The 18103-nt window shown below is 44.5% G+C and overlaps 1 protein-coding gene across 6 annotated transcripts in view; it reads right to left on the bottom strand.

Moving 5' to 3' along the window:
* Nucleotides 1-18103, bottom strand: part of runx3 (RUNX family transcription factor 3) — a 51260-nt gene that overhangs the window by 11661 nt on the left and 21496 nt on the right. For 4 of the 6 annotated variants that reach the window (XM_044167926.1, XM_044167928.1, XM_044167925.1 and 1 more), the window contains 3 exons: nt 17396-17552; nt 15785-15889; nt 2521-2667 (listed from right to left, as the gene is read on the bottom strand). In XM_044167926.1, the coding sequence (XP_044023861.1) occupies nt 2521-2667; nt 15785-15889; nt 17396-17552 (409 nt within the window). The remainder of the gene's footprint in view (nt 1-2520; nt 2668-15784; nt 15890-17395; nt 17553-18103) is intronic. The other 2 variants (XM_044167931.1, XM_044167929.1) reach the window with 1 other exon arrangement.

The following is an 18103-nucleotide window of genomic DNA, read 5'->3' as shown; positions in this document are numbered from 1 at the left end:
TTCAACCACACACACACTCCCTCCGCCCCTGCTGAGAATCATTCCACATGTCTACCAGGCTTACCTGTGGCCACAGAAGAACAAAAACAAGCAGCGAATGAAGTGTCTGCCAGCGTGCAGGAAGCCTGTCACTGCATGCACTGTAATGAGCTCTTAATTACCCTGTCTGTCTGGGGCACTAGTGGAGAACTTGCAACACTAACACAGAATTTTGTAGGTGTGTGTGTGTGTTTTGTATTTTCAATGTGCCTATGGTGCAATCGTCTGTGTGTGTGTGAGATTTAAGGATCCAGGGTAGCACTGAGCAGATGTCTGGAGTCACGTCCTGTTGACAAGAAAACTGAGACAGTATTTCATAGCTCAGACAACAAAATGAAGCAAGGAGGCCTTAGGAGGAGATGACACTGTATTTTCTTATTTAGTCGTCTTCAAGGGGAAAATGCAAGGTTCTAGCCGCAGATAATGGAAAACGTCTTTTGTAACAGCGAGATGGGAATCCATTTAATTATAACGTGTTGATGGGCGATCTATCACCCGGCAATTCTTAAACAAACGCGGCCCGGGATTTAAAGTATCTGCAAAATACAACAATGTCTGGCAGGGCTGCCAAAAGCAGAGACGTGTGTGCTGTTGATATGTAAACACCTCCCTGTGTCTCTAAAGGGGATTTATTACAACAAGTCTATTTATGTTTGAGCTTCGCTCGTAATACTGTAGTGTTTTTGTCTGTGCATGATTCCTACACATACGGGAGCGCTCTGTGTGATGTGTGCCGCGACATACATTTCTAGTCTGCTGCTCAGACACTCCAACAGAAACAGAAAATGGGAGGGACGGGGCCCTCTGCCCTGTTATTTAATTATTTTACCACTCTTGCCCTGCGGTATGCCGTCATGATGGTAATACCAGAGATTAAGGTGTGTGGTTTTTACAGCCCTTCCTCTTGTCTGTCTCACTCACACACACACACTTCTTATAGATGGCCTCCAGTTGCTGGCAGCTGTAACGTGAAGCTCAAGGCCTTTACCGTCTCTGACAGTTCCAACTGATGTTAATGTGTTGTGTCTACTCACAGTGTATGTACTGTACATGTGTGTGTTGCAACATCACAGCCCTTTGAAGCCTGACAAGCCTATGACGCTCTAATTCCTGCCCTAATCCTGTGCGAGGCAGACGAGAGCAGAGCAAAGAGCTGCTCTTCGTCTGCTGTCTGGACCAAGTCTGTACACCTCTCCCTGCCGACCGGAGCGCTTCCCCCCCGTATTCAAGTCAGCCCTCAGAAACTTAAAGCTCCAAATATAAGCTTAGCTGCAGGGGGCTTTTTATTGGCAGACAACCTACAGAGCTCACGCCAGCCTCTAAACCATCAGAAAATTATCATCACAGTGGTTGCATTGTGTTGAAGCTCTACAGTGTTTATTTTAAGCGTAACTGGTCGGGGGTGTTTCTAAAATGGCTGACATGTTTTCTCCTCGGCACAGGCTGTGCGAGGGAACAAAATCAATATCAGCAGTAAGTAAGGACACGGGGGTGCAGGGTGAAAGACCCTGTGTTCTCCACAGTCAGCTGTTAGATAGGCCCATACTGGTGACTAAGCGCTGGCTAAGCTAAGCACAAGGCCAAACACTGGTGTATGGCTGTGATACACACTGATAGAGTTCCACCCACACACGGCAGAGAGCTCCCAAACAAGCCATCCTGTACACAGCAACATGCTGATACAAAGGTAATGAGATTCATTAGCTAGCATGAGAACTAGAGAGTGGGTGGAAGAGGAGGGCACTGTGTGTGTGTGTGTGTGTGTGTGTGTGTGTGTGTGTGTGTGTGTGTGTGTTTAGTCTGCATGCTTCCAGACATGGCATCCTGTTAAAGAGGCTCTGACATATGACGAAGATTGAACACTCATCCTCACTGTAACCATCACCCACGCAGCTGTCCACAGCACACACACATATGAAACAACCCCCACCCGCCCCCGCACATTTGACCAGTCTGAGAGTGACGTGATTGCCAAGGTAGCGGGTGGCTGTTACATTCCTGAGGCTGTAGTGTGCGGTGTGCGGAGGCCAGCTTCAGCACCCAGGCCAAGCCCGGTTGGCAGCACCCGCCATGCCACCTGGCCACAGACTCAACCCTGCGCGCTGTGGGGCCCAGACCCACCAACGCAGGGCATCCGGGGACAGAACTGACATAAGCTTCCCCTCGGACGGCCAACACACATATAACAGTTCCCAGATTAGTGGAACAGAACTCGAAAGCCCCCCGTGGAGGAAATGCACATGAAGGGCTCTTGGCTTAGTTTAATGCTGGGTGAACGGCATGTACTGTGTTGATGTATAACAGATTTATAGTATGGATTACTTACCCTCTGGCCAAATAAAACTAAATATGTTTGTTTTATTAAAGGAGTTATTTACTTCTAAGTAATGGCGGTTAATGTGAGCTGATTTTACAGTGTTGTGGTGATTTTGGTTATGAGGATGTTGGTTGTTTGTGGTTGTATGTATCAGTGGTCCTCACCTTGTGTGGTGCTGAGGTGGGTTTGGTGGATGGGGCGGGGATTATTGTTCACTGGGCCTATTCGCATACTCCGCTGGTAGCGCTCGATCTCTGACAGCCTGTCCGAGAACTGCATCTTCTGGGGGTCTTCTATCTTCACTCTGTGCCCTGAAACAGCGACATGGGGAGGACGGGTAAGAGAGAAATCAAGGACTTTAATAATTTACCACCTACACAACCAGGAAAATGGCACAAAATGGCACTTTATATTTCCAGAGTTGTACAAAAATAGCAAAAACAATAACAAGAGTCCTTTTGGAAAACCTTTCCTTCTTCCAGATTTCTTAATGGAGCCGGGCAGTTTGACATGCCCTGGCAAAAAACTTCTCTTTGCCTGTCTAAACTGTAATTAGTGTAAAGTTGACTTGGACTGACTATCAATATCCTCAATTGTAATTCACAAACACTCACACAGGATGAAATTATATAAGGGCGGAGAGACACACTGTCACCATGTTTTCAGCTCCCAAATACAAAAATATTATTTGAATGTTAGCAGACCTTGAAATACATTGACAAGTGTGTTACCCAAGCTGCACCTGCTGCCGCGCCATCCGCAGATAACGATAGCATAAGTGGTTGAAAACGATTGCTTGAGGAATGCTGTTTTCCATGAACCCGAAGTCTAAGAAATAATAAACTATGAATTGTAACATTTCTATGAACTGATGAGGTTAAGTCATCTATCTTGCCACCTTACCAAAAAAAAAAGTGAAATAGTGAGTAGATCTGCACCTAATAACTGCTCCTCTCACACACACACACACACACACACACATTCAGGTCTGACTGACACAGCACTTAGTCAGAAGGAAACACCCAGACAAGGCTACCAGACCATATAGTCATCAGTCTTAAACAGAACAGATAAAAAAAGAGAGTTTGAGAAAAACAGAGAAAGAGAGCTTTTGTAGGTCTGAGTGTGTCTTTTTTTATCTGCGCAGAAGGTGAGAATTAACTCTGAGTAAGTGAAGCATATCTGCTGCATATCTTTTATCCAGAAAGCTAACCAACACACTTAGCGCCCTTATCACTTTGATGTCCCGTTCAGGGAGATGGTAAGAAAAAAAAAAACCTGTGATCATGCCTTTTATGTAGACACGCACATGTACGCAGACATGTACAAATACACATGTTCACGCACGCACACACACACACACACACACACACATACGTGCACATGCTCTACATGTGAACACACCTTAAATGTCAGACATGAGTCCGGATGAGGGCTATGCCTCTAATGGGAGGAAGAGATTTTAATGTAACTATCAATGCACCAAAACTGTGTGTGAACCAGCATGTATACATTCTGTGGTTTTCTCCCTGGCATCTCTACAGAGTAGCCTAATGTGAAGTAATGGCTGGATTTGAATATTTTATCACTATATAAAGGGGGCAAGGCAGACGGACCAATATGGATTTTGCCCGTCCTTTCTCTTCACTGACCCATGGGCAATATATCTTCCCTCTGAGGCTGACCCATGGGTAAAGTTTCCTCTCGTTTACCGCTCTGTCCATTTGTTTGTGCCCACCACCTCCCTTCCATCCTCTCTTTACGAACTATATAGAAATATCTAGCATTGACGGCCCCCAACACACATGCATACACATACACAAAGGGTACGCCGACGCGCATTGATGCACAGACACAATGTCTGAACGCAGGCAGGCACTGAAATCAAAAGTGCAGCACATAATACTTTGGTACTTTTTTACTCACACCCACTGATCAACAGTTGCATTGCACTTTATGTGTGTGTGTCTGAGTAAGAGAAAGACTCAGTCATGACTAATCTGTCTGAGCGAAGACAGCAGTTCTGTTGCTGCTCTCCAGTTGTTTGTTTTCCCGAGCATTAGGATGTTGGATGCCAAAGGAAAGGACTGTGTTTGTGTGTGTGTGTGTGTGTGTGTGTGTGTGTGTGTGTGTGGATATGATTCCACCCACCGGCCCACCAATTTGCTCCATGCCGTTACTCAGGAACATATCCTGGGTGGACACACGCCGGCACACATACTCTGTGATATCTTTTTTATTCACACTCATATGTGGCCAGTCTGCCTACTCTTTAAACTGTGATGGAAGGAATGAAGGCCTGTGTTCTCACTCTCTCCTTCTCTCTCTCTCTCTCTTTCTCTCTCACACTCACACACACACACACACACACACACGCGCGCGCACGCACACACACACACACACACAGTCCAGGCTCCATCATCCACATAGACACTGTGGCTACTGTCTGTTCCAGGCCAGAGCAGGGGCGGCCAGGGGAAGCAGCCCTCCAAATATAGCCCCCGATATGTGTCCTTGTGTAGTTATTAAGAGATTTACACCACCTCAAACGGCTGAGGTCAGGGAAATGATACATCCCACTGCTCTCTGGTTGGAAAAAAAAAGGACAGACGGCAGGAAAAAAATGATAATTGGTCAGTTTTTCTGTGGCCAATGGTGGTCTAAGATGAACTGGCTGGCTCTTTAGGGATGAAAGGATCATTCAGCTGCCCATAAACACACACATACACACACTTGAGCCTAGCTGTGGATCCCATGGCCCAATTCCAGTTGGCAGGGGGACACTGTGTTTGGTGACACACTGTTCGGAGCTTCCAGTAGGGGGTTTAGTGGGCTGTGAGAGGGCGATTTTTGGGGGAGCGGAGGCTTCATTAAAGTGAAGCCTGGAGCTCATTAACCCAGGGCCCACAGTTGCTGTTAACACCACTAATCAACAGGGAGGCGGCTCGAAACTTTCTTTTCCCCTTCTCCTCTGTTTTTCTCTCTGCCTTTGTCTCTTGGATACTTAAAATAATAATAAAATAAGCCTATCAGGAGGGCAGCACGCTCACACATACTTCCTCTCATCTTTTTTAAGACACTTGGTTTTGATTTTGTCTTTTAAAACTTTGTGGCTACCATAGGGACTATGATGTGCATCTCGTGATAGATAAGTTCAGAGGTTTGCTGTGCTAAACTATACTGAATGAAAGGGGAGCTATTTGATTATTATTCTTTCCTTTTTCTTAATAAAAACTACTCTTTAGTCTCAATTTCATCTGGATTTTAGGCATGGTTCTTGGATTCTGTGTTAGCATATACCAATACTGTACGTGATTTAAAGTGATTATTAAAAATTAATCATGTGCCTGCCCTGCCCTTTTGCCTCTGTATTTCCCCCCATGTTAAAAAACAACAGCGTTATTCACTGTAGAAAAGTTTTTATGACTATCTAAATCATTACAGTCTCTGCAAGATAGCATCAGAGAGACTCAACCTGTATTTTCCAGTTAAACCTTGTGTTAATGCGCTTTCTTTGGCCAGTTGACCCTGCCTGTAGCCGCAGTGTGTCTGCTCCGACCGCCAACATTTGACTTCTATTCTGCAGGTCCGGGGGCCAGAGGGGTGCCAGCTAGCCACACCAGCCCCATTTCAAAGGGGTTTCTGTGGTCGGATGAATATTTAATGTGTCAGGGTGCACTTAAGAGAGAATGCCCTTGTTTTTCTCTCTATGATATCATAACCACAAGATAGAGCTGGGAGATGGGGGCCAATGCACACATGAGGCCTAAACAGCAGCGCTCAATACGCACCTAGAGCCGAAATGGATGCTAAAGGTTGTAGATTTACTAGCCTCCTCTCAGAGTAGTGGCCGCATCATCTGAAAGCATTATGGAAGTCTATGAAGAACAAATAAAATGCTTGATATAAAATGTCTGGTATTAATGATGTACTGAAAGGCGATGGCTGTTTTTTGAAGAAATGGGTGTGCCGTTCTCAGCCCTGCTTTGTTTTGTGTGTGTGTATATGTGTGTCTTTTTATTTCCTGACAGTGTTTTATCTTCACTACAGAATCACTTGAGATGTTGCTTTGCTCTTTTGCACTTTGCTTTGAAGCTCATGAAGACAGGTTCAAATAAAAGTGATGTGTGAAGTTATTTTTCATTGATTGCACCCTGATCAGACCACATGAACAGCAAACTTCACTGAGTCTTACCCAGCCTTCCCTCCACAAAGCCTATATCAGCTCAAAACAGAGACACTGTTTGCTCAGTAAGGTGACAGCCAGGCTTTAAACACCAATGCTACAGTTGAATGATCACCCAATATGACCTGTTTCCTTCCTTCATCCCCCACTTTTTCTCTACTTCTCCCCTCTTTCTCCCTGTCTGTTTGTCAATGTCTCCATTGAAAGAAAGAAACATATGTTCCTGTCCAAAGGGAGACACATTAAACACAAGCTCTTTTTAGTAAAGGGCTGGGTGCTTTTTCAGGGGCAAAGTGAAACTCTATCTGGACGGCAAAGGGCAATACGTGCTTTGGCCGCAGCCCAAGTCTGCACTGAATATATTTGAAGTGTAAATATTTGTTTTCAATGTATAAATGGACTTGATAGGCCCCTGATAACAGACTAAAATTGATTTGGAGTGCAGGTATCACACTTAACACTGAAAACTATGTCTGGACTGTAAAGTCTATGGAAATATGCTATTGGATTACATACAAAAATGTCTGGGCAGTGTAAGAAGCATTTGTGAGTCTAATATGAAGGCTACTGTTATAGCAGCTGACTGTGATATTTTTTTCTGTAGGTTATAACATGTTTGAATGAGCTTCTTTTTTGTGTTGATGAGTCAAGTCAATAGTACCGCAACTTACAATGCATCTAGCTTTCCTCTTGAGTAAGGTAAGCCCATGCTTTTTGTGTTAATGTTACTACAGCTACTTTGCTAACTCCCCTGTTCACTATTTCCCTTCAAGAACACTGCGATCATCTGCAGGGATGCAGCCTTTGTCAATTACGGCCCAAAGCTGTGGAACACACTACCTGTAGATATCAGGGAAGCCAGCACGCTAAATATTTTTAAACAATATCTAAAAACGTATCTCTTTCACTTTAGCCTTTAACTAGCTATGACTTTCCTAATACAGGCCAGAAACTCTTTTTGCAGTTTGCAGTTTTTTTAATTATGGCATTCTATCCCTGTTTTTATGTTCAGTCTTTTTTATGTGAAGCACTTGGTGCATGTAGTTTCTTTGTTGTAAAGCACTTTGTGCTGCATTTCCTGTATGCAATGTGCTACACAAATAAAGTTTATAATTATTAATCTATCGGAAGTTAAGTGTTGAAAAATGTGAACACAAGAGCAGCATCCTTATCTAACTCTTTGAAACCCCACAGTGCAATGCGGGGTGACAGTTGAGCATATGTTTCAGGGAGGCCTACTTGCCTGCGAGCAAACTTCCGTTTGTCCTCAACAGACACTGGGGACGTTTCAACATCTGTTGAGCAAAGTCTTGTACACCTGTCTTCCTCTTCCTCCTCTCTAGCAGACCTGAACCCCCTACATTTTCGTTCCCATTCTGCTTCTTTCTGCCACTCTTTCTTATACTTCCCTTTTCGTTCTATTACTGGCACCACAGCTCAAAAAGCATCTCTGCAGCAGTGTATTTGGCACTTTGTTTCCCAAGGCCACCAATCACACAGTTGGGTATTTGCAGTGGGACGAATCAAAGTTCTTGTTTTGAGGCTGACCCTGAAGGATGTGGGTTTTACCCTTGGCTGGTGATTGTGGCTGTCTCGTCTGGGCCAAAATGAGTCGATGCTAGCCACACACAGACATTACACTACTTTAGACTCATTTACATAACATTCTTGTAACACTTTCAAAATGAATGCATTAAGTTTTACGACTATATCATTACCATGGATTGAATGCACAGACATTTATTTCTTGGGTCATAAACTAAGTGTGAGTTGAAGTCTCTGTCATAAACATGACAGCACTGAATACAGTGGCAAGTGGGGTTTTGTGAAAACATTATTTCCATCTAAGCTTTCAGGAGGAGGTCAGCAAACGTTTTGGTACGGTTTTATTTGTAGTTCACCCTCTCTGACCACGGCTTGGGGATCGTCTGGTCCCTTAAGCAGATGCATCAGTCTCTCTCTGGGGACGTCAGCAGTGTGAAAATCCCCCTCGCAGGCCTGAAAACAAGCTGCTCACAGCGGAAGTTGCTACATTAGACTGTTTGAGCAAAGAGCGCAGCCTTCCTTTTCTGATAAGGGGATAAAGCTCTTTCAGTGTGTCTGTTTGTGTGTGTGTGTGTGTGGAACAGAAGCAGTGCCACACAAGGACAGCCCTACAGAGAGGCAGGTTGAGGCAGGCAAAGAGAGTGAAGGGGTGCCAAAATAAGGCGCAATGCACCCGGATTCTCTAACATTCAACAAGGCCCGTAGCACGTTGAGAGCAATCATCCCTCCTTTGTCCCATCATTCCATACTCTGTGTGTGTGTGTGTGTGTGTGTGTAACTGTTTTCTAGTTGGGGAGTTGAGGCGTGTTGGGGTTGATATGAGTGGGGCTGTTTTTCAGGCAGCTTGCCTGCAGACTTCATAGATTTCTCAGTGCTGCTGCTGCTTTGGCCTTGTCAAGTACAGAAGGCCTATTTGGCTCCGGTGACAGATCATATTAAAGCAATAAGCTGCATTGAGTGTGTTATTTTAGCTCTAATGGTGAATAGGGTTGTTGTGCGTGCCTGTGTGTGATGCATGTTTGCGTGTAGTCAGGTTGTTGTAAGCAGCGAGGTGCTGGGGGAAAGGTGGGGGCCTCGCAAGGCTGTGGGAAAGGAAAGCAAGCTGCTGCTGTCACATACATCAATGCAACGCCAGCAGATGTGTCAAACGGCTACATGTTCACACCTCCGTGCATACTAGCTCACACACAATAATGTGCAACAAGCATGCATTTGCCCCTAAACACGCATAGTTACACAGAATGACAACTGAAATTCCAGGTGGGTCAAAATAAATGTGTGAAATGTGAAATGTGTGAATTTTCCACTGTGTGGGCATAAACATACTTCACTTACAGTACATTTTCTGTGGTTATCATGTTAGCGGACTGTTGCAGTAGTGTTGAGGTAACAACAATTGACCTCTCCTTGTCTGTGATGTTTTCAGTCTATTCTGAAGAGCCATGGCTTCCTTCTGTGTTTACCCAGAGGATTACAACCTTCTCCGCTCCTGGAAGCAAAAGAAAGATCTCGCTACACCTATTATTTGCTCACTGTTCCTAACCATTTAGGCCTGAAGAAATAAATATTCAAAACCGCAGGGTGGTGGTACACACAGCGTCTTTTCCAGTAACCAGCAGGTGCCTTCTTCCCACAAACCACCCCCCACTCCACCCCCGTCCCCTCTGCCCCAACACAGAAAACGGTTTATTGTCATAATGCAGCGGGGGAGAAAATATTCCTCCACTCATGGACCATTTATTTTTCTAAATGCAGAACGGAACTTTTATTGAATTACGGCTGAAAGGTTGTAATGGCTCCCTCCTGTATGGGTCAGTGTAAATAAGGAAGAGTGAGCACACACAGAGTGGGCATTTTACTTCCCTTCATAGGTAGGTAAACAGGAAAGACGCTTGGCTGGTTAGTTTAGAGGGGAGTGTGTAGGGAGTAGGTGGAGAGACAGAGAAGGAGAGAGAGAGAGCAGAGTAGCGACGTTGGCCGAGCTCGTCAGTGATTCTGAGAAAACGTCTTCTACTTGCATCATCAGAATGAATTAAAAGTGCTGTCTGGGGCCTCTGTAAATAATTCGGTAGTTCCTAGTGCGTCCTGCTGTTCTATCTGGCGTCAGCAAATACAGGGTGGAAATTTTTGTCTGAGTGGAAAAAGAAAGGGCATTTCACCCTGAGGCTATTGTGCGTGTCTCCGACAGTCTTCATCTGGCCTGAGGAAGAGACATCGCGCTGTTTCAAAATGTTAGACAATGTTCTTCTTTTTTCCTGTTTTTAGCAGAAACGTGTGCATTGACCCTGCAGCAACATGCCGAAGAGCAAACAGAGGCAGCGAGGGGAGAAGAGACGAAGTGCCAGTAATAGACTAATGGATGTATTTTCTTTGTTTATATCTCTGTTTAGTTGAGGTATTTAGACTAATTAGCTCTGCTTTCACAGGAAATCCTAAGTACAAAAGCCTAAGTAGGATTACCAACAGCTGTGTGTGTGTGTGTGTGTAGCCCTCAAAGGGAGTTGGCCTCAAAGCTTCTAGATGTGGTTAAGGTGGCAACAGTGGTCAAAGAGCTTCCATCTCAGTCCTTTATTTACCCTCCCACAAAAAAATTTGATTATATTACAGATGCTTTCATGTCTGTTCCATCATACTTTAATGACTCTGACAGCAACAGTCCTGCATTCATTCCTATCTAACATAAAAACACATAAAAATGTCTTATAAAATAATTAATAGTGGGGTGTGATTGCTTGTCTCTAATACGCAGACATCTTGCATGACTACTGGAGAAAACTGTCCTCATCCGCCACCCATCACAAGCCTCAGACCTCAGAATGTGGTGAATGTTTTGTCCCAACACACAAGTTCCTCTCTGAAATCAGTCCAAACCTATTCAATATGCACTGCTGCATTCCAGTGGATTTATCAGTTGGCCAATATTTGCTCTATTTCTAATCACTGAGGCCAAGTATGACGCGTCTGGATTGACCCCAGGGAAGAGGAACGCCACTGTCGACAGCCTCCAGTCACGGCAGACGCCACATAGTGTCATTTCTCTGAAGAAGACATAAAATCTCCTCTTTATCTGTTCCCATCTGTCTGTCAGTGGTATTGAGGCAGACTATCTTCTCTATGAAATCATAAATTTGGTGGTCATGAGTTTGATTGTAGAGACTAGACACTATTTATGTGTGTGTGTGTGTGTGTGTGTGTGTGTGTGTGTGTGTGTGTGTGTGTGTGTGTGTGTGTGTGTGTGATTGTGTGCATCCGTAGGCCACTATGTCTCTAGGTTATACATCTGGGAGTCATGGTGAGCCATTAGCAGTCAGGAAAGCACCCAGCATCAGACGTGCCACTGTTTTTCCCCTCCCCTGGCACTGATACACCTGTAGGCCTTTCTTTCAAAGACACCCATCTCCATTTTCAAACATCAAAGTTGCCTTTGAGAGAGCAATTCGCACTGAGGGTGAGCCTTTCATGTGATTTGTGGAGCATGGGCGTGGCCCGTGGGGCCGACTTAAAGAGATGGACGCACCTGGCAGGTGTATGAACTGAGCACCCGCACACGCAAATACATATGCAACAACACACATGCTATCTTTTTGTTGACTTTACAGAGAGACTGCAATATCACAGGAAAAATAACACAGCAAATGTCATTGTTTGTCTATTTGCATACTTTGTACAGTCTGTGTGCCAAATGCAAATAGAATCAACCCGCCAACTCCAACATGCACCCCCGCCACCCCGACTCCCCCCCACGCCTGCCATTCTCCTCTTGGAGCTGTGTGAACACACCCAGCCGAGTAAATAGAGGCAACAAAACACGACAGCACTTGTGTGATTTCAGTGGATTTGTGGGCCTATGGGTGGAAGGAGTATGAGCTCTATCTGAATGTATGCATGCATTCCATGTACACTGTATAATTGTGGTTAGGGTGTATTCATGTGTATCATTTTCAAGTCTCATCAGACAAATTGCCATTTTGAGGCACCGTACAACAGGCTTCCACATCCTCAACTGTCTCTCCTTTCGGTTTCTCTAACCTCCTCAACCCACAGACCTCTGGGTGGTAACAAAAGGGTCTAACAGATTTTTATTTTTTTATTGAATAAATACCTACCAGAATAATTTGCTGATCTGGCTGGACAGTTTGACTATTCTAACTGGGTAAAAAAAAATGTAATTTGCTTTCTGATTGCTCTGTCAGATTCTGCTGTAAAACTGTTACTTGTAACAGCAGCTTTGAATCTGCCCTCAGATATTCACAAAAATGACTTTTTCTTACCTCGTTTTTTACCTCACGAAATCATTCATGTACACATTTTATTTACACATTCTCAATTTTTTTTCTACATCTTTTCTACACCTCTGTAAATGATATCCGTCTGAACAAATCTTTTTCTACGCATTCACAAACTTTCATGCTAATCATTTTTTCAGGCTCTAAAAGGAGACACACACCCCCACACTGAAAATTATTTCTGAACATCATTTCACAAGCTCAAAATATTTCCAAACCCTATTTTGATCTCTCTGACCCAGCCTGACTTGCGATGAGTTGATCTTTTTTTTCCCCGGGGACTGATTCATTTTAGAAATACAAAGCCCCCCCCCTTGGGAAAATAGACAGCGGCTGATGTCATGTATAAGTGAGGGAGTGAGAAGGGCACCAAAAATATAGTTGCGGGATTAATCAGTGAAAATAACTTTGCAGTGTGCATTATATGTGTGAAAGGTGGTGCGGAGGCATCTGATAGCAGTGACAAACAGGGAGGGTCTCAACACTTAAGTCATCTGCTTTCCTTTTTTGCTTTCCATCCTTTTAGCTCAGCATGCTCTCTCTTGCTGTCGGATGTGGCGCATTGTTAAAGCTGCTGCTCAGACAGAAGTGGGGGGGGTGGAGTTTTCAGTTGCAACAGTTGTGCTTCCAGTTTGGCCTCAGCAGAAGTTTGATAATAAAGTATGACAGATAGATCAGGGAGGGGGTGGAGGGGGTTTGATGACGAATGCCGGATGTGTGATGAGGAAATTAACAGCAAGGGAGACAAAAATACTTAGCTGAACATTTAGCCTACTTTCTGTCTTTGTGTGTTTATAGCCATTTGTGTGCGTCTACCTTACTGCTCAAGTGTTTTCAGAAGGCATGGCATTCTTTGTTACATTGCTGCAGGCGAGGCACCGCTGCAGTCCTGTCCATCAGGTTCTCCTGACTGGATCAGTAAACATTAATAAAACCTCCTCCCCCTTGTGCCAACTCCTGCCAGCTCTGCTGGCAGCCATGCAAATGCAGGCCTCATGCAAACAGCCTGTAAAGCCATGTGCAGGCCGGCCCCGTGGCCTGCCAGCCTGGGGACAGGTGAGCACACCATGGGCCAAGTCTGGCTTCAGGCTGTGTGCACTTTATGAATGATATGCTGAGATGTACAGACAACGTTGTGTGGATAAAAACTGGGATTAAAGCAGTGTTGGAATATACGTATAACTGTCTCTGAGGATGAGATTTGTAATGAAAAAATGCAGTTTATTTTATGTGTTGGCAAAAGTGCCTCTCTGCTTTGGCTCTAAACGTTGTACAGCCAATATAATGTGCCTTGTGGCTGGAGAAGAATCTGATTATTTTTATGGCCCTAATAATGTCTGAATGGTAGTGTGTGTTCCTGTGCTTTGACTGTACCGAGACATGACTGATATCACACTCCTAGAATGTGCTTCTTGTTTAAATATGAGAGATCCTTTATCTCATCTCGCAAGTGATTTCTATTTTGAGGCTACGAGTCCTTAAATACACTAAACTGGACTGAACACTCATCTCAGCCTCCCATCTGACAGCTCATTCAAACCAATATAATGAACAATATAAATGTGCTGCATTTCAAAATGCTTATTCTATTAACTGTGATCAGCTGTTTCAATTTCCTGGTTGATGCTGGATCTGTTTTACTGCAGAATAACTGGAAGTATTATTCACATTTCAGATCAGCTTTGACTCAGTAGTTCAGCCATCTTAACATTTGCACAAATCAAACGATCTCTAGTTCCAGAGGCTTACGCTGAAGGAGGTTCTAGTTTGTACATATTGAAATCATATTGCAAATGCATTTTTTTGTAATCAGCCTTTGCAGAGGTTTATTTTCTGTCTATGAATTCCCTCTCAGCACCGTGTAACGGACTTTAATGGAGCCCTAAATTCCTCTTGCCCTATATTAAACAGTGTCACTTTATAGCACCCAGCGCCGGTGTAAAAGTAGCACGGCCACTCTGACGCCTCATCTGGAGCCGTAACACGTTGACAGACAGACAGGAGACAACCTTAATGTAGTTATTTCAAGCGGAGACGCTCGCAGATGCACATGAGAACACATTTATGCACAGACACGTTCTTTTAACAAAAGACGATCGCACATACACATACAGTGTTTATTATTATCTAGTCCCTCCCTCCTTTGCAGTCACTGTTCCCTTTCATGCCTCCACAAATAGCGTCCAGCCTTTCAGGTGGGGGGGAGGGGTGATGCCCCTCTCTCTGTGCCCCTTGGCTCCCTCTCTGCCAGCCATATCCCCCCTCATTTAGCATATGCTTCCACTCTCTCTTCCCCGGCTGTGGTCTGTTTTGACTGGGCTAAATCCACCCTGTCCCAAATATCCCCCTCCACAGACATGAGCACAAGCCTCAGCTCTCCGCCCGTTCAGAGACCTCTAAAACCCTGCAATCTAGAACCATTATAAAGCTGATGCATCCATAGGTAGATCATGAAATCCTGCCCATCTCGTCTATCCCATCTTGAGCTCACGAAAAACTCATACATGTGTGCACAAATGCCACCAGGCCTCAGCCCCTGACTCATCTGAGTAACACTACTCCCCTCACACCAGCAGCATTAAACCACATGAGAATGTAGCTGCGGCTGGACGGTGGCGCTAACAGCTTTAGCACGCTGTGCCTCCTTGCCAGGGCGAACAGTGGCCAGAGTCTGCCCTGTGTTAAATCAACGAGCCACTTATGTGGTCGGTCAGGTACGGCCACTCTGACCAGCTCTGGGGAAGGTAGGAGTGAGGGATGGCTGGGGAAGAGGAGGAGGGAGGGGGGGTCGACTGAGCTGAGCCACCTGCGGCTTGGAGACTCACTCAGCTCCTCTTAGTGGTCTTGGGTTATGCCTTAATATGCTTTACAGTTTCCTCTGACTGGGCCCCTCCCTGTGCCCCTGCTGCACACACACACACACACACACACACACACACACACACACACACACACACACACACACACAAACCTGCACTACTATACTTGTGAGGACAATGTACTACCCTACATTCATTCTCTAGAGGCTTACCATAACCACTACATGCCTAACCCCAACTTTAACCTAGTCTTAATTCTAATCTTAACCCCAAAACCAAGAACAGATTTTTACCTCCACAATGTGATGCACACACACACACACGCACACAAGTACACGTATCAGACATGCTCACAGTATTTTTCGATTTTCATATATCATCTGCGTACTCACGCAGTTCTTATGGCATGTAGAGATACTGACACCCACCACTTTCAGAACCAGGATTAGTTGCTTCTAACTGGGTGGCTCTGCAACATTCACATCACACCACAATGCATCTGAGCAACCACAATAGTAGTGTTGGTGCGCGTGAGAGTGTGTGTGTGGGTGTCTATGTGCGCGTGCGTGTATGCCCGCGTGCGAGTACTCACTGCGCGGTTCCCGGGGTCCATCCACGGTGACTTTGATGGCGCGATGGTAGGTGGCCACTTGTGGCGGTCCGGTGAACACGGTGATGGTCAGAGTGAAGCTCTTTCCTGCAGCACAGCAACATGCCCATGAGATTTATGAAAGACGTGTCACTTCACTTTATAAATGGCCTTTTCGAATGATCTGCAAACCATCATTTGTTTGCAACAATACCTCGCTTGTTCAACTTCCAATCATCACCGGCTTTTGTCCCGGTGCAGCCTTTGAATGAGGGGGGGGCAGAGACCACCACTTTTGATGGCCTGACTGCGGGTATGATTTAGATTATTGAGAGAATGTGTTCCAGATTGTCCAAAAGGGCTTAGAGCGCTAGTTTTATTGTTCAACAAGGCAGGATCTTGCTCCCATCTGCATCAAAGTCCGTGCAGAGGGAGGAAGGCTGTATCATGCAGCGGGTCCGGTGCTCGTCCCCGGCACTGAGAAAGGCATCTCTTGTTAAAAAGAGACTGCGTGGGACGAAAGAAGAAGAATCCTCGGGTGGGGTAATTGACTACAGAAATTTAAAGTATAGGCTACTTTTTAATTTGGAGACGAGGCCCATTTCCCATTCATCAAACCACAGCTATTTTAACATTAAATGGAAATAGGCCTATAAAAGCCCGAAAAGGCTCGGATGGAAATGAGAGAAACTCCTCCTCTAGTTGAAGATTTTTGTGAACAATCAGGCTTTTAAAAATATTTTTACTTCAGGTCATTTCATTATTAATGCCTGAAAACCGAGAGGTTGTGATTTACTCAATCAAAAACACAACAATGTTGCTCATCAGGCATTATGCATTAACCAGAACAGCCCATCCTGCAAACAGCCTGTTGATGTATGATTTTTATTTTTATTTTATTACAGCAATTAAACACAATATCCATGATAAATACTATGTATTAGGCTCTACGCTTTTTGGTTGCGGGGATTGTTTGACAAACTGCCCCCGGGACACGAATTGCAAGGTGGTTTCTCATCCATCCCTCAGATTTACTCCACGTGGATAATTATTTGTATTCCCTTGGATTAAGAAAATTACAGTCACATCGCAACTGTTCACCGTGCCGCAGGCCAGATGTTTCGGATGATGCCATTGTCAGTTGGCACTCGCCGTACCCATACCTAAATGACTCCAGATTTGCAGTTTTTTATCTTTGTAATAGACAACAGAGATCAGGCCAAAATTGGCATAAAAATATTTTTAAAGCTAGGCCTATATTTTAAGGAGCATCATGGATCAGCGTTTCCTATGTGTGCGTCTGTGCAATATATTTGGTGACCTAGACGTTTAATCATTTTTCACATTCACTAAAAAATAATAACATGCTGTCAGATGTCATTCGTTACTCCACTTAGACCCCGAAATATAATCCTTTATATTAATATAAGCGCTTTTCCAAATGTTGCTGCAAATGGCATTAGCAGTCATTCATTCTCACTGTATGTGAGCAGGCTGTGTGTGTGTGTGTGTGTGTGTGTGTGTGTGTGTGTGTGTGTGTGTGTGTGTGTGAGAGAGAGAGAGAGAGAGAGAGAGAGAGAGAGAGAGAGAGAGAGAGAGAAAATGTCAGCTCACCTCGTCCGCTCCTGCCCACGAAGCGCAGGTCGTTGAAGCGGGCCACCTGGTTCTTCATCACGGCGGAGGCGTTCCTCAGCTCGGCCGAGTAGTTCTCGTCGTTCCCGGCCATCACGGTGACCAGAGTCCCGTCGGGGACATCACCGAGAGCCACGACCTGCACAGGAGAAAGCGGGCGGTCACTCTGGGTCTCCAAACCAAATGTACACACTGCGCGCGTAAAACCGCATCCGGCTCCCATAATATTAAGCACGATTATCTCCACAATTCCACCACCATGTCAACAATAAACCATTACATAAATTGTATAGGTAGACACCCTCCAATATAGACTAATGGCATGTACATAGAAATTATATTATATATAGAATTACCTACTCTATCACTGTTATTTATTTCCTTTGTATTCTCATCCGATCTGATCCAAATACATGATTTAGACAATGCAAGGCTTCATATTGACACAAGCCACAAATATTTAGCCTACCTATAAAGCATCAACATCATATATAATACATAAAAATATAATAATAACAATTCAGATCTGTTTGCTCAGACCTCTTGTAATTTCAGTCCTCTTATCTGTAATAATTTCTGTCCCGATTTCGGATGTTATTATTCTGGATGGTGCTGTTTAAAGCCAATAAAAGCAGAGCGTATCTATACGTTTTAATAATAAAATCCTACTCAAATGCAAATTACAAAAAT

Source organism: Siniperca chuatsi, linkage group LG15 (assembly GCF_020085105.1).
Source record: "Siniperca chuatsi isolate FFG_IHB_CAS linkage group LG15, ASM2008510v1, whole genome shotgun sequence".
Taxonomy (NCBI): domain Eukaryota; kingdom Metazoa; phylum Chordata; class Actinopteri; order Centrarchiformes; family Sinipercidae; genus Siniperca; species Siniperca chuatsi.
Note: the sequence above shows the minus strand (reverse complement) of the source record. Positions and strands in the feature narration are given on the sequence as shown.